The 15,420-nt window shown below is 44.4% G+C and overlaps 1 protein-coding gene across 1 annotated transcript in view; it reads left to right on the top strand.

Moving 5' to 3' along the window:
• Positions 1-1,241: 1,241 nt before the first annotated feature.
• The window catches only part of LOC126484740 (monocarboxylate transporter 1-like), a 102,638-nt gene continuing 88,459 nt past the window's right edge, over positions 1,242-15,420 (top strand). The window contains exons 1-2 of the mRNA XM_050108335.1: positions 1,242-1,368; positions 15,044-15,187. Of these exons, the coding sequence (XP_049964292.1) occupies positions 1,242-1,368; positions 15,044-15,187 (271 nt within the window). The remainder of the gene's footprint in view (positions 1,369-15,043; positions 15,188-15,420) is intronic.

Genomic DNA, 15,420 nt, shown 5'->3' with positions numbered 1-15,420 from the left:
GCCAGGCAACTAAAATTAACTGCATTTCGATTTAAACATAGCGATGTTCCCTTTCCAAGCACCAGCCGCAAAAAAGCAGGAAAGAGCTAATGGAAGGGATGATTCGGATACACTGTTACAGTACATACCATTCTACACTCACCACATGTACAGTGGCTTCCCAAGAACGGAAGTAGATTTAAATATCGCTCATCACCTTATATTCAATAAGAAACTCGTATGAAGTTGCCCACAACCCGTTCAACAGTTCTGTTGACGGATTGGTATTTCGGGAACCAAGGAATTATCACTGCTTGTGATACTATACCAAAGTACTTTCGGTGGTATAAAACAGAATACATCGTGAGTTATAAAATGCGCAGGAACAGAGCATAGAGAGAGCTATTAGCATATGTTAATTAATTTCTAGTTACATGCACGTCTGAAAGGAGATATAGTGGTGAAGATCCACAGCCGGCCGCTGTGGCCGAGCGGTTCTAGGCGCATCAGTCCGGAACCGCGCTGCTGCTACTGTCGCAGGTTCGAATCCTGCCTCGGGCATGGATGTGTGTGATGTCTTTAGGTTAGTTAGGTTTAAGTAGTTCTAAGTCTAGGGGACTGATGACCCCTGATGTTAACTTCCATAGTGATAGAGCCATTTTTTTAAGATCCACAGCCGTACGAAACACTTCCAAATTGATTCTCTGAATGCGAATTTTATAGACATTAGCAGTATTTGGTATAGATCTACTACCTACTAGTGACATATGAAATTCAGTGGACTACAATGCAAGGATGTAGACACTGTGACGTACGGTCCAGAGTGCGTGCACAGATAGCCGAAGCTGTTAAGGTGACTGCTTGTAATAAGTGGGAAATCCAGGACCGGGTCAAGCTCCGGCTCAAAAATTTCGTATGTTTCTGTTGGGTAGTAGATACAGTATATACGTAACACAGCTAGTGTCAAGAACATCGTGTTCAGCTAATTAATTTCGAATTAATGTTTTATCTTATTCAAGTTGTTGTAAAGTAATACATAAGTTATGTTTGAGTTTTCATAATGCCAATGCATAGGTAACCAACAATGAGCATTACGCAAGAGACTAAACTCTGCTGCTAGTTGTCAATTGTCCCAGTCAGGGTGTTACACTTGCAGTTTTCATTTTTATCGTCCCTGCCTGGCTACCCTTACCTATCTCACCTTTTGTATTGTACATCACTGGCACTCTCAGCATCACCGTGTTTTCTGTTTCACACACCAGATGACCGGCCAGTGCCTCGTCTCCATATTCAGCCTGCTCTTTGGTGACAAGATGCTGTCCCTGGGCCTTAACACGACCAGCGCTGCCGTCGTCATGAACACCATGATGGCAGTCATGCAGTTCTCTGGTGAGTGTTTTACTTGCTTCAAACACTGCTGCAGATCTTACTTACCGACTACGTCTGCAGACTATCCATCCCAAAGGCGATACCTAAATACAGAATTCTTGAAATTACAAATCATCAAATCTATAATCTTCAAAATTCAGCTGTTATAGGTGTGAATTTCTTTACACAGTTCGTTCAGAATAATTCTCACCCCTTACTGGTGAATATTTGGCTTTTTTGAACAATTAATGCTTTGTCATTGGATTCTTGCTGAATAAGCATAGCAAGCTGCCCAACATCACGTGTTTTGTGATGTAGCCATTAAAAGAGGAATGTACACTGAAGATATTTACTGGTAGGGTATTCCAGAAATGAAGAAGTGTAGCGCAGTGGAACACCTTCGGCTGCGACCACTGACAGGAACAGCCAGCAAGTTTATTTGCGGCTGCAGCCATGTCACATACCGTGAGCTTGATGCACAACCATGACTTTTCTCTCTGTCATGTAGAAAATAATGAAACATTGGAATTAGGTCAGCGTTTGAGACGTAGCCTGAATGGGACAATGGGACGGACAGAAAGACATGTGAAAACCTGCCTAAGGTTTTCAAAGCCCTTAAAGACTCGTCTGCATCGGATATCGTGACCGGAGATAACATGCATGGTATCTTTGACGTCTGGAAACAAAGAATCGATCCGTAGAATGGCGTTGCTTGTTTTCTACGAGGCTTATCACCACTGAAAACCGTGACAAATACTTTTCAGGATGACGAAGAGGCTATTCTGTGCGGTTTTCTGGAACTCTACCATACCGTCAATAGAGAGCGATTCACTGAAGCATTGCAGAACCCAGAGAAGCTATCAGGGGAAAGATGCAGCACTATTTCTATGCGTTCTTGCAGTTCATATCTGAAATATTATGAGGATACTTACCAACATGTACAGTGATTGATAACAATAGTAGTAATTGCAGACGTTAAGAAACCAATATAGTTAATAAGTTACATGATGGACACTTTTGTGTGATCCAGCAGGATACTATGATCTCACTCAGCTACTACCAGTTTGTACTTGTGACCATCAAGCAACATAATCAGTGTTGTCTCTGCATACTTATTGTCATCGCTTCCTAATCCCAACACATATAATTAACAACGAAAACATACAGGGCAGTCACCATTCAGAGTACATACATTAGTGGAGGGCCGCTGTACTTCTTAGTTACACCATAACATCTCCAGTTACACTATTTTCTGATGGTTTCAGATAAATAATGGCAGTCATACTTCTACGGCCCTTTCTCGCGACAGCATCCTATGCAACACTTTAAGTCCTGCTGACCTCATCAAACGTTCAAATGAAACTCGTTGTTAATAAACTGTTTCTGTATAACCACAAATAATGGACAGACAACAAGTGAATCATATACGGCTGACGATTATCATAAGTATGTAATGGCAAAAGCGAGGAACATGTACGTTTCAAGCAAGAACGGATCCTAATGTTACATATATTAAATATTTTTCTCTTAAACAATTAATTTATCACAACCAGAAACAACTTGGTGAAACATTTTTGTATAATACCTTTTCGGCCGTAAGTACAGAGACGTTATTCAATACTTAAATAATACCATTTTTACTCGTTTCATTGTACTGCGGAGGCAAAAATCGGAATCTGTCCTTTCTTAAGCTTATGTAAATTCGTACCAGCGCACAACTTAACTTACGTATATTGTGAACAGTCAAAATCAGCTGATGTGTAACATTTCCATTGATGGGATGGCTGTAAGGGTACGTTGCGCAAGCTAGGAAAAAATTACCATGTCATGTACTTCAGCTATTTTAAGTATGTTCTGCTTAAGAGAGCGTATGGAGTACATGAAATGATTACATTTACAGAACAAAAGCACAAGGGGTTCGGAAGTACCAGGTATCGATCCATGCCGAAACACCCATTTTAGTATGCGGTGCAGCTTCCACAGGTAGCAATGCATGTGCAGACTCTGGTATGAAGTGCACTACTGGCCATTAAAATCGCTACATCACGAAGATGACGCGCTACAGACGCGAAATTTAACCGACAGGAAGAAGACGCTGTGATTAGCTTTTCAGAGCATTCACACAAGGTTCGCGCCGGTGGCGACACCTGCAACGTGCTGACATGAGGAAAGTTTCCAACCGATTTCTCATACACAAACAGCACTTGACCGGCGTTGCCTGGTGAAACGTTGTTGTGATGCCTCGTGTAAGGAGGAGAAATGCGTACCATCACGTTTCCGACTTTGATAAAGGTGGGATTGTAGCCTATCGCGATTGCGGTTTATCGTATCGCGACATTGCTGCTCGCGTTGGTCGAGATCCAATGACTGTTAGCAGAATATGGAATCGCTGGGCTCAGGAGGGTAGTACGGAACGCCGTGCTGGATCCCAACGGCCTCGTATCACTGGCAGTCGAGATGACAGGCATCTTATCGGCATGGCTGTAACGGATCGTGCAGCCACGTCTCCATCCCTGAGTCAACAGATGGGGACGTTTGCAAGAGGACAACCATCTGCACGAACATTTCGACGACGTTTATAGCAGCATGGACCATCAGCTCAGAGGCCATGGCTGCGGTTACCCTTGACGCTGCATCACAGATGCCTGCGATGGTGTACTCAGCGTCGAACCTGGGTGCACGAATGGCAAAACGTTATTTTTTCGGATGAATTCAGGTTCTGTTTCCAGCGTCATGATGGTCGCATCCATGTCTGGCGAAATCGCGGTGAACTCACATTGGAGGCGTGTATTCGTCATCGCCATACTGGCGTATCACCCGGCGTGATGATATGGGGTGCCATTGGTTACACGTCTCGGTCACCTCTTGTTCGCATTAACGATACTTTGAACAGTGGACGTTACAGTTCAGATGTGTTACGACCCGTGGCTCTACCCTTCATTCGATCTGTGTGAAACCCTACATTTCAGCAGGATAATGCACGACCGCATGTTGCAGGTCCTGTACGGGCCTTTCTGGGTACTGAAAATGTTCGACTGCTGCCCTGGCCAGCACATTCTCCAGATCTCTCACCAATTGAAAACGTCTGGTCAATGGTGGCCGAGCAACTGGCTCGTCACAATACTCCAATCATTACTCTTGATGAACTGTGGTATCATGTTGAAGCTGCATGGGCAGCTGTACCTGTACATGCCATCCAAGCTCTGTTTGACTCAATGCCCAGGCGTATCAAGGCCGTTACTACGGCCAGAGGATGTTGTTCTGAGTACTGATTTCTCAGGACCTATGTACCCAAACTGCGTGAAAACGTAATCACATGTCAGTTCTAGTATGATATATTTGTCCAAGGAAACCCGTATATCATCTGCATTTCTTCTTGGTGTAGCAATTGTAATGGCCAGTAGAGTAGATCGTGCAGACTGTGAATACTGTCCTGGGTTACTTTATTCCACACCTGATCGACCTGCTCACATAGTTCAGTTAGAGTTGTTGGTTGACGAGTCGCACGAGTAACTTCTCGTCCCATCATATCCCACATTTGCTGGTTGGAGACAAGTCCGGAGACGTTGCTGGCCAGAGAAGTTGCCGCACATCATGAAAAGCACGTTTAGTTTCATGAACAGTGTGTGGGTAAGCATTATCCTGGTGGAACAACATATTACCTTCTTGTTGCAAGAACGGCTAAAGAACTGGTCTAATAACATTCTGCACTTACCGAAAGCTGATTAATGTCCCATCCAGAAACGTCAAAGGTGAACGAGAGCTGTAACTTATCACACCCCAGACCATAAGACCTGGGTTGGGACCAGTGTGTCTTGGAAAAGCGCACTTTAAGAGATATCGCTCACTATGCTTCTTGTGGTACATGCAAGGGATCATCAGTTGCGCGTAACAGTCTGCTTTCATCGGTGAACACCATGGCACGCCAATACAGCCTTGCACGTCGATGCTGTGGCGTGAGTGGAAGACTGGCTAGAGGTGTCTGTGCCCATGGTCCCACTGCTAATAACCGGTTTCTAACAGCTCGTGTTGACACGTCTGGGCTCACAAGCCCTCTTATCTGTGCTGTGGCAGCTGTACCATCTGCCACCGCTGACTTTACAATACGACGATCCTGGCGGCGTCTGTGGTACGTGGACGTCCAGAACCTTGTCTATGGGTGTCAGAATGTTCACGTGACCACTGATCATTGCATCGTCGCACAACTGACGCAGCACGTCCACCTTGTGTGGAAGTTCTCCGAATGGACCATCCTGCCACTCGGACAGCCACAATTTGACACCTTTCAAACTCTCTCAGTTGTCTGTAGGAGGCACGAGAGCGTCTCTGTGACATGGTTGCCCGCTTGCTTCACATTTGCAGCACGCTGATTCTTGTGGCTATGAGCATTCCTTATTATAGGATACACACGGGCTGTACTCTGGTAGCTTTTCCACTACGCTATCTGTTGGTGGACTGCATTGAAACCATTATCAGTACATCTGCTATCTCCCAGGTGGCGCATGCTGTCATTGGATCAAAATCGACGTCATCTTTCCAGGTGTACTAATTTTTTTCCGGCACTGTGTATCTGAAGATGAGGTATGAATTTCGAAATAAGCTGTATGAACATTTTTGAAATTGACTGGTAGTGGAATATAGTTGCCTTTTCTTAAAACTGTTTATTCTGCAGGTATGGCAAACCTAATCCTAAACATTTCATATTCCTGGCAACACAGAAGACATTTCGAAAGCGAAATAATAGTTGAAGCGTTGGACTCTATTTAGCGCCAAGAAACTTAACTGACGCTTAAAGTCATGGATTCATGAAATTGTATCACCACATACGTTTATGAGCGTTGAATTGTTCCAGTTGCTTAGAAATTCGTTTCTTATTTGTGGTATTCCCGCATCCCTCATGAAACCCAAAATTAAGGCTGGTGTTTCGTTTTGGATTATCATATTTCAGGCTTCTTTAAATATAGCCCTCCGAAGTGTTGTCCTCTGCGTCTCGTGTGTCACTTACTGATAATAAGTAAAAAAACGGAGACTGTGATATAATCTAAAAATTCAGATCTAATTTTTAGCAGAATGACAAATGAGGACATCATGAAAGCACTGCGTAACACAATTTTGATTGTTTTATGGGAGGAGAGTTAATCGTCTCATTTGTTCAAGGAAATTTTCCTGCCAACAGTCACGAGAGCCAGGTCCAAGAAGCAAAACGAGTCGATATTTCAGCGGTCCACCTGTTCACCATTTTCAGGAGAAAGCTGCTGCTGAGTCACGCTGGAAACTGATGTTAAGGCTGAAAATCGACGTTCCATATATTGTCGCCCATACCGTACACGGCACATGCATCGCCCATCACAATTACGCCACAAAACTGGGCTGCTGGCGCCACCCCTACCAGAACACCGGCCCCAACGTTGTGTTTTGATGCGCGATACTACAGGTTTCCACGCCATACTAGAAGGAAAACCCTTGCCTTTATTAACCAGAGTTCCTCATAACCTAATTTTAATTGCTTCTTCATAATCATTGTTGTAAAAACTGGAATTACAGCAACTATTAGAGGGACATCAAATTTTATCCTGTCTCTCTTGTTTAAATAATTTTTCAGCCTCGTATGACGGCGATGTTTCACGTCCCTGTCCCAAACTTTGCGAATGTGACGGTTATGTAAATATTCCCACAATGACACTGAATGTCGTAAATGTCAGGCTTCCCAAGTTCCAAGCTATCTTTCACAGATACATTCAGTTCTGTAGTGACTTTTGCAGCTGTCGTCACAATCCTCTTCAATGACCGTCAGTCACAACCATTTCACACAGTTTTGTTTGCGTTGTGGCTCAGCATATGACGTTTCTCTGCTTTCCTTCTACGTGGTGTAAATCTTCGGTATGGTGCCTCTTGAAATATCAGATACTTCGGCTACCTTGGTAATGGAAGCACCCATCATTCGAGCACCAACTATTTGGTCACGTTCGAATTCAAGTAGCTCTGGTATAATGCACTGAAAACTACACAGAACGCTCTTCTAACACTGACGACTGACACTTGGAACGTATTGAGGACTTTTGACAGGAGCAGTCCGTGATCAAATACTACAGCGTGACCTGCAGGCTCGGCTAGCATTTATATTTATGTATTTCTCGCCGAATTTGCAATTTTTTGTCCACCATCTGTAAGCCCCTCCCCATGCACCTCCGGGAATAGATCGCGAAAATTCCGAATCGTGTTGAACTTAGGATCATGCAGCAACCCGAGAAGACGACCAACAATGTTTGTGATAGTTTTAGACATTGTGTTTGCCTGTTACAAAATAAATTTTGTTGCTGCTTGTCACCTGTAACGATTATCTTTTATTTATTTCCTAGAAGACGCGTTTTGGGAAGTGATTCTCATTTCAAGTGCGTTCCTCGTCTTTTATGCAGTTATGCATGATGATGTGTGAGCTGCTGCATTAATCTGTTCATAAACAATTATAGATCTTTACTAATAACTAATGACGAATTTGGAAAACAAACAGTTCTTACTTACTGTTTTCTTGCAGTTGTGTTAAGCAGATGCGGTGCACTGTACACGTTGCAAAACAGTACAGTGCGATAACCATCACAAAGATATTTTATACATAGTCAATGCAGATAATGGAGTCAGCAAGGCATACGGCCACCACCTACATATGGCAATGCCACAACTCATATAAAAATGCTGACGACATACAACAATGGGTAACGGAGAGGAAGAACAAGAGTCAACAGAGATGATGCTACATATCGTCTACAGAACCCTACAATAGGTATTAACAGATACCAATGATTCGCCATATTATCCTGTTTCTTTCTCTTTGCTTTTTCCTACCCTCCTGTTGATTCATAATTCCTCCCCCCGCCCTCCCCCGCCCCCCAAGCTCATGCCCCTTCCACGGAAAGGTTCGTTCACATGAGGCGACTTGTTCACGTCCCCCTTAAATGTCCGAATTTGGCTTATGTGGGTTATCGATGGGTGGGTGGGGTGCTGCAATTTAACATAAACTGGCGATTTCATCTCTATTACCTGATAAGAGCCATTATACCGCGACAAAAACTTCTTCGTTTTCCCCTTCGGCACATAAGGAGTCGCTAACATAGCCCATTAACCAACAAGGTACTTAGATCCTTTCCTTTTTCTCTAAAGCCTTCATATTCATTTTTTGTACTTGCCTCGAGGTAAGTTTCACTCACCTAGCGAACTCCTTTAATGATGAGATGCCTACTTGTGGTGGGGATTTGCAAAACTCAAAGGGCGACTGCATCTTGAGGTCAAGAATTACTTCATCCAAGGATAATCCTTGGTCAATAAAGGGTAATACGTAACGATTCCCTGCTGATGTTTGTGTCAGGGTTCTAGGATGTGCAACCCTACCATTTGGGAGGGTTTATCAGCTTCTGGTAACCTCTGTAGTTTAACTTTCTGGTGGTTAAGATCTGCTCACAGAACAGTTTTTTTGTGTAACGGTCCACTTCCTGTCTATGCGTCATCACCAATAATTCTGTGCTATGCTTCTATCCATTCCCTTTGATTCAAATGTCCCACTAAAATCGAATCATATGCTTCCAACAACATTTCATTACTCAAGCTCTGCAGTACCACTAACTGTGGTACAATTCTTGTCGTTCGATACAATACTCCATCCTCTGTAGAGAACTGCTGTTGTTTAGCATTCCGCTGACAGTCCACTCAACACTTTGTGTTGCCCTCCATTCACTTAAACTGTGCATTCTAAACCATATATCTTATGGCTGAGTCCATCTGCATTACTGTGCGACATTCCCATTTGATGTACTACCTCGTAATCAAACTTTCTTAACCACACAGCCCATCTCGACAATCTACTCGTTGGATCTTTAAGTTCTAAAAGCCGCTTAAGACTGCGTGATCAGTTATCATGTTAAATCCTCTGCTATACAGATAAGAACGAAAGTACCCAATTCCAAAAATCACTGTGAGCATTTCTTTCTCTGTAATGGTGTAATTTCGTTCAGCATTACTGAGCTGCCATGAAGTGTAGCCAGTAGTTTGTTCCTATCCATCTACGTCCTGACTCAAAAGAACTCATAGCGCAAAATCGCTCGAATCACGAGAAAGAATAATTTTTACAAAATCGAGATAGAACAAAACGGGACGACATGTTAATAGATCTTTCCACTTCTGGAACTCCGCCTCACACTCTGCTGTCCAATGAAACCTCACACGTTTCCGTAGCAACTGAGTGAGAGGTCTTATAATATCTGCAAATTGTGGAACATAACTACAGCAAAAATTTGCGAGTACCAAATAAGATTGCAATTCGTTTACCTTGATGGGTGTTGGAAAAATTTGAATGGCCTCAAGTAGCTTTGTATCTGTACGAATTCCGTCCTGCCCTATATCGTAACCCAAATACCAAATTTCTTTCATTGCAGAATGACATTCATCTAAACTCTACCGTAATCTTACTGTGTGCAGACGATCAAACACTTCATGCAACAGCTCCACAACTTCTGGAATATCCTTTGAATACACAATTAAGTGGTACAGGTACAAAATGGACTGTTTTGGTTTTAATCCGTGCAAAATATTATCTAAAATACGCTGAAAGTTTACCAGAGCTTGTTAAGTCCAAGAGGCTTGCAGCAAAACTAAAAGTGTCCAGTCGGCACTGAGAATGCAGTTTTCGATCGGCCCTCCGGTATTTCTTCTAACTGGTGGTAACCACTACTGGAATCCAGTCTTGCGAAGTATCAATGCTGACTCAAGTTGTCCAATCTGTCTCTTATATTAGGCATGGGATACATTTCTGACAACACTTTCTGGTTCTGAAACCTGTAGTCACAACAGAAACGATATGCTTTTCCACCATCTGGTGACTTTTTCTTACTATTACCATGGGAACAGGCTAGGGACTACAGCTAGATTGTATGATGCCATTCTCAACAGCTGACCTATGAACTCTTTCATAATCAGCTGTAAATACCTTGGAACTCAGTACGGTCGTTTGCAGTCAGGTGCTTCACTTCCAGAAGGAATTTCATGCTGAACAAGCGGTGTTGTGGGTAATGGACGCGACGGATTAAATAATACCACATACTCACTCAATAGTTTTTCCTCTAATGCTCTATCCTGGGCTTCAACATGCGCTATCTTGCTCCTTAGCATTGACTAGTCGACAGACCCTCCCGGCACTGTGTAACTTGCTGTAAGATTTGTTCTCATGTAAAACTCCTAAATTCACAGCCAGGTTACCCTGTGGCAACTTTATTTCCTCAGGGCCAATATCGTCAATACTGCCAGGCACAGCCCTCATACCATCTACCTTCCGAACGTAGGATGTGCTACATCACAGAAAACAACTGATTGCATCTAGTACTTCGTTGTCCACCAAAGGTTCAACGGTACACACCGAGTTCACTGGCAGGTCAATACCAAAATCAACCCGGACTACCTTTCCTGTACCTTTCGGCATGCTACTCCACGAGCTGACCTTAAGGGAACCTGTACGCAGTTTAATTGGTTTCTCTTGGCCATAGGGCGTACTTTGCGACAGTGAAGGTATTCCGAATGCAGAGCCTAGCTGAAACAAAGTTCCATCCAGTTCTACCGTATGCCGCTACATATCAATTATGACGCGATGTGCAGCCAGGAAATCGAGTCCAAGAATAACGTCATACCTACTGCGAACCACTGCGAACTTCTGCATCCATTTGGAAGTTAACCTCCCCCACTCGGAACTTCATCACTACAGAACTGACTGAAATTACGCGCCCTCCACCTACGGCTCTTAACGCCCAGCGTGGTTCACTTAACCTGTTTGCCGAAAATGCTTGCTTACTTGCAACCAATACCTGACAACTGGTATCCAACATCATTTTACTTAATTTATCCCCCACATAGCCGGTCAGAAAAAATGTCGGACACAGCTTTCTTTCATGCGCTAACTCTCAGTGGGGGCGTGACGCAGTGAACATCCTGCTCCCTGCGCCGTTTAACTACTACCCATAAGATTTACCCTGTGACTGAAACTTCCATTGTTGCTCCATTGTTGCCAGTCCGAGTGACCAAATTTCTTACAACACCTGCAACGTTGCTGTCTGTAATTTCTTTGTACACCACCCCTTAGTCCACACCGAAAACAATTTATGTCCATACTAAACACTGTCCAATGTTCATGTGATCTAGCCAATGACTCAGTTTTCTCTAATGATAATGTAGTATCCATTGCTTCAGTACTTAAGAAATTCCAACCGAACCTTTCTTGGCATTTCTGGTTGTAACCTCCTCTGCTCTGCTCTGCATTTCACAAAATTACCTAGCTAACTCTATCATCATCCACGAGCTCATTGGTACCTACACTGATTTTACGTATATGGTGAGCAGAACATTCGATCGCAACATCCTGCTTGCGAAAAACTCTAGTAAGTTGATCTCGACAATATCTTGCCAAGTTCTTGTTCCGATATCTCTCTGTTACCCCTTCCCGAAAATCCTCAAATGATTTTGCCTCCCTCAGATCCTCACTACACATAACATTTGCTGTAACATCTCGCGTTAACTTCAATCTAGCAACACGTAATAATTGCTCCTTACTCCATCCCCCCAATTTGGCCGCTGTAGCCATATTGTCAAATGGTTAAAATGGCTCTGAGCACTATGGGACTCAACATCTGAGGTCATCAGTCCCCTAGAACTTAGGACTACTTAAACCTAACTAACCTAAAGACATCACACACATCCATGCCCCAGGCAGGATTCGAAGCTGCGACCGTAGCAGTCACGCGGCTCCGGACTGAAGTGCCTAGAACCGCACGGCCACCGCGGCCAGCGCCAAATTGTCAAAAAACGTTAAATCATCTTGTCCCTGTTTCCCCGAGAATGGGATAACCAATTCCACAGCAGTACCATCCAGAATGAGTGACTATTCCCTCTCTGCTAATCTGAGTTCATTTACGTCTATCTGTAATTTACCTGCCTGAACCCTAAGTTGATCAGTATCGTCGGCGGCTAGAAGTTCCTTTGCCACGACTACAATTTAATCAAGGGAAAAGAGTACCCAAGGAATACAAAAATGATCGAGGCGAAAGACAGAAAACGGACAACCCAAGTGGCTCGAAATCAAAATAATTGAAATGGGCAGTTACTTTCTCTGTTGCGTGGCACACGGTCGCTGTAAGTGTTCCACCCTGCTGACTCCTAACAGGACTAGAGAGTAGGTCGGTCCTCCACGATGCCTCAGCAGCCTTCCTGACACCTATGTAAACTGGCACAGGATTCCAGTGCCAGTCGCCAGATTCTAACGTAGGTTCTCTGCTGGGCGTGAGGAAGGGGATAGCGGGGGTGCGTCTACGGATGGCCCTTGATGACAAGATAACAGCATTTATTGACCAGCTGCAGTACATTGGTTGTTTGCCCACTGGGAGAGGTACGCTTCTGTTCGTAATAATCTCGGCAGTGAAGAAGATGGCCAGCGGGCACTCACTTGTGGACTCGTTGATGAGACTGTAGCTGCGCTGCCGTAGCTGTAATCTGCTGCCTCCCCAGCTACGGCTTTCGTGGGTCGTACTGCGGCGGCTGGAACCACGCGCCAAGAGCTTCTGCTGTGATCGCGGTTGGGGGGCTGGGCGGCGGCGGCAGTGGGGGAGTTATATGCCATGTGTCAGCGACCCTAGCCCCAGCGGCTCTAGCCCCAGTTGTGGAGGCACCGTTCCAGGATGATGGCGACAGAGTGTTACCACAACACACCCCAGACGATGACTCCTATTGCAGGTGGCTGCCTGCTGACGGCATCCGACGATAGTGACGGTGATGACTGCAGCGGCGACATCACTCTAGAAATGTTATACACATACGAGGTGCATTCAAGTTCTAAGGCCTCTGATTTTTTTTCTCTGGCCTGGAAAGAGATAGAAACATGCGCATTGTTTTAAAATGAGGCTGCGTTCATTCTCAATGCGTCCCAGAGATGGCAGCACCGTACAGCAGATGGAATTTTACCGCCAGCGGCGAGAATGAGAACTGTTTTAAATACTTAAAAAGGCGACGTTTTCCTTACTTGAACAGCGTGCAATCATTCGTTTTCTGAATTTGCGTGGTGTGAAACCAATTGAAATTCATCGAAAGTTGAAGGAGACATGTGGTGATGGAGTTATGGATGTGTCGAAAGTGCGTTCGTGGGTGCGACAGTTTAATGAAGGCAGAACGTCGTGTTACAACAAACCGAAACAACCTTGGGCTCGCACAAGCCGGTCTGACGACATGATCGAGAAAGTGGAGAGAATTGTTTTGGGGGATCACCGAATTACTGTTGAACAGATCGCCTCCAGAGTTGGCATTTCTGTGGGTTCTGTGCACACAATCCTGCATGACGACCTGAAAGCGCGAAAAGTGTCATCCAGGTGGGTGCCACGAATGCTGACGGACAACCACATGGCTGCCCGTGTGGCATGTTGCCAAGCAATGTTGACGCGCAACACAGCATGAATGGGACTTTCTTTCGTCGGTTGTGACAATGGATGAGACGTGGATGCCATTTTTCAACCCAGAAACAAAGCGCCAGTCAGCTCAATGGAAGCACACAGATTCATCACCACCAAAAAATTTTCGGGTAGCCGCCAGTGCTGAAAAAATGATGGTGTCCATGTTCTGGGACAGCGAGGGCGTAATCCTTACCCATTGCGTTCCAAAGGGCACTACGGTAACAGGTGCATCCTACGAAAATGTTTTGAAGAACAAATTCCTTCCTGCACTGCAACAAAAACGTCCGGGAAGGGCTGAGCGTGTGCTGTTTCACCAAGACAACGCACCCGCATATCGAGCTAACGTTACGCAACAGTTTCTTCGTGATAACAACTTTGAAGTGATTCCTCATGCTCCCTACTCACCTGACCTGGCTCCTAGTGACTTTTGGCTTTTTCCAACAATGAAAGACACTCTCCGTGGCCTCACATTCACCAACCGTGCTGCTATTGCCTCAGCGATTTTCCAGTGGTCAAAACAGACTGCTAAAGAAGCCTTCTCCGCTGCCATGGAATCAAGGCGTCAGCGTTGTGAAAAATGTGTACGTCTGCAGGGCGATTACGTCGAGAAGTAACGCCAGTTTTATCGATTTCGGGAGAGTAGTTAATCAGAAAAAAAATTGGAGGCCTTAGAACTTGAATGCACCTCGTATATAGTTTTCGGCCAGAGGCGTTCGATCGCCTGAAAGCCCCAAACTGGTCAGGCTACATAAAACAATAACTAAAAGTGACACCTTGATCACGCACAACGGCCCCCTGTGTTGTCGCTGTAAAGGGATTAACTTGAGCACCGGAACAAAACTGAAGTGATAAGTCACAACTGTCGATTGCCAAAATAACACAGTCCAAATAGCAGTTCATAAAAAGCCCAAATACCAGTAAGGTCGTAATCCGTTAATGGTTACACGGTGCTTGGCGACACAGCTTCCTGTAAAGTGAACAGACGCCAGCTGTACGGCCGCGGCTCGACCGCTGACAACGTCTATTGGATAGCGACGCTTCTGTGCATCTCTTACTTCGAGCCCAGGGACGATACTAAATAAGCATTGTCAACAAAATTGCTTGTGGAGTTTAATCAGAATTCTTCACTGTTTCAACATACTTGTTGATGAATACCGCCACAAACTGAGTAGTATGTACACTTCTTACGTAGAAATTTTTAAATGTATCTTTATCTTTTTCAGGTCTTATGATGGGGCCATTACTGAAGAAATTCAGCACGCGTCGAGTAGCTTTCAGCGGGGGCTGCCTTATAGTGGCTGGAGTCCTTCTCACCAGTTTTGCCAACTCTTTCATCCACATCATTATCACCTACAGCATCTTCATAGGTCAGTGACTCCTTCTGTGTACTTTGTTAAAACTCCTCCTGTACTGTTATCCTCATTCTTTGCAGTCATTTCTGTCCGTTCATCTTTGCTTGTCTCCCTTTGTCTTTGTCTGTTTAATTTCTTATTTCCTGTCTTTTCTGTCAGTCTAATTTCTCAGTGTTTGCCTGTACTATCCTGAAGTCACTGTTAACCACGCCATTTGAAATAGAATACGCTGTAATGAGTGTCATTGT

The sequence above is a fragment of the Schistocerca serialis genome, chromosome 6 (genome assembly GCF_023864345.2).
Source record: "Schistocerca serialis cubense isolate TAMUIC-IGC-003099 chromosome 6, iqSchSeri2.2, whole genome shotgun sequence".
Lineage (NCBI taxonomy): Eukaryota > Metazoa > Arthropoda > Insecta > Orthoptera > Acrididae > Schistocerca > Schistocerca serialis.
This window is presented reverse-complemented; position numbering and strand designations above follow the sequence as displayed.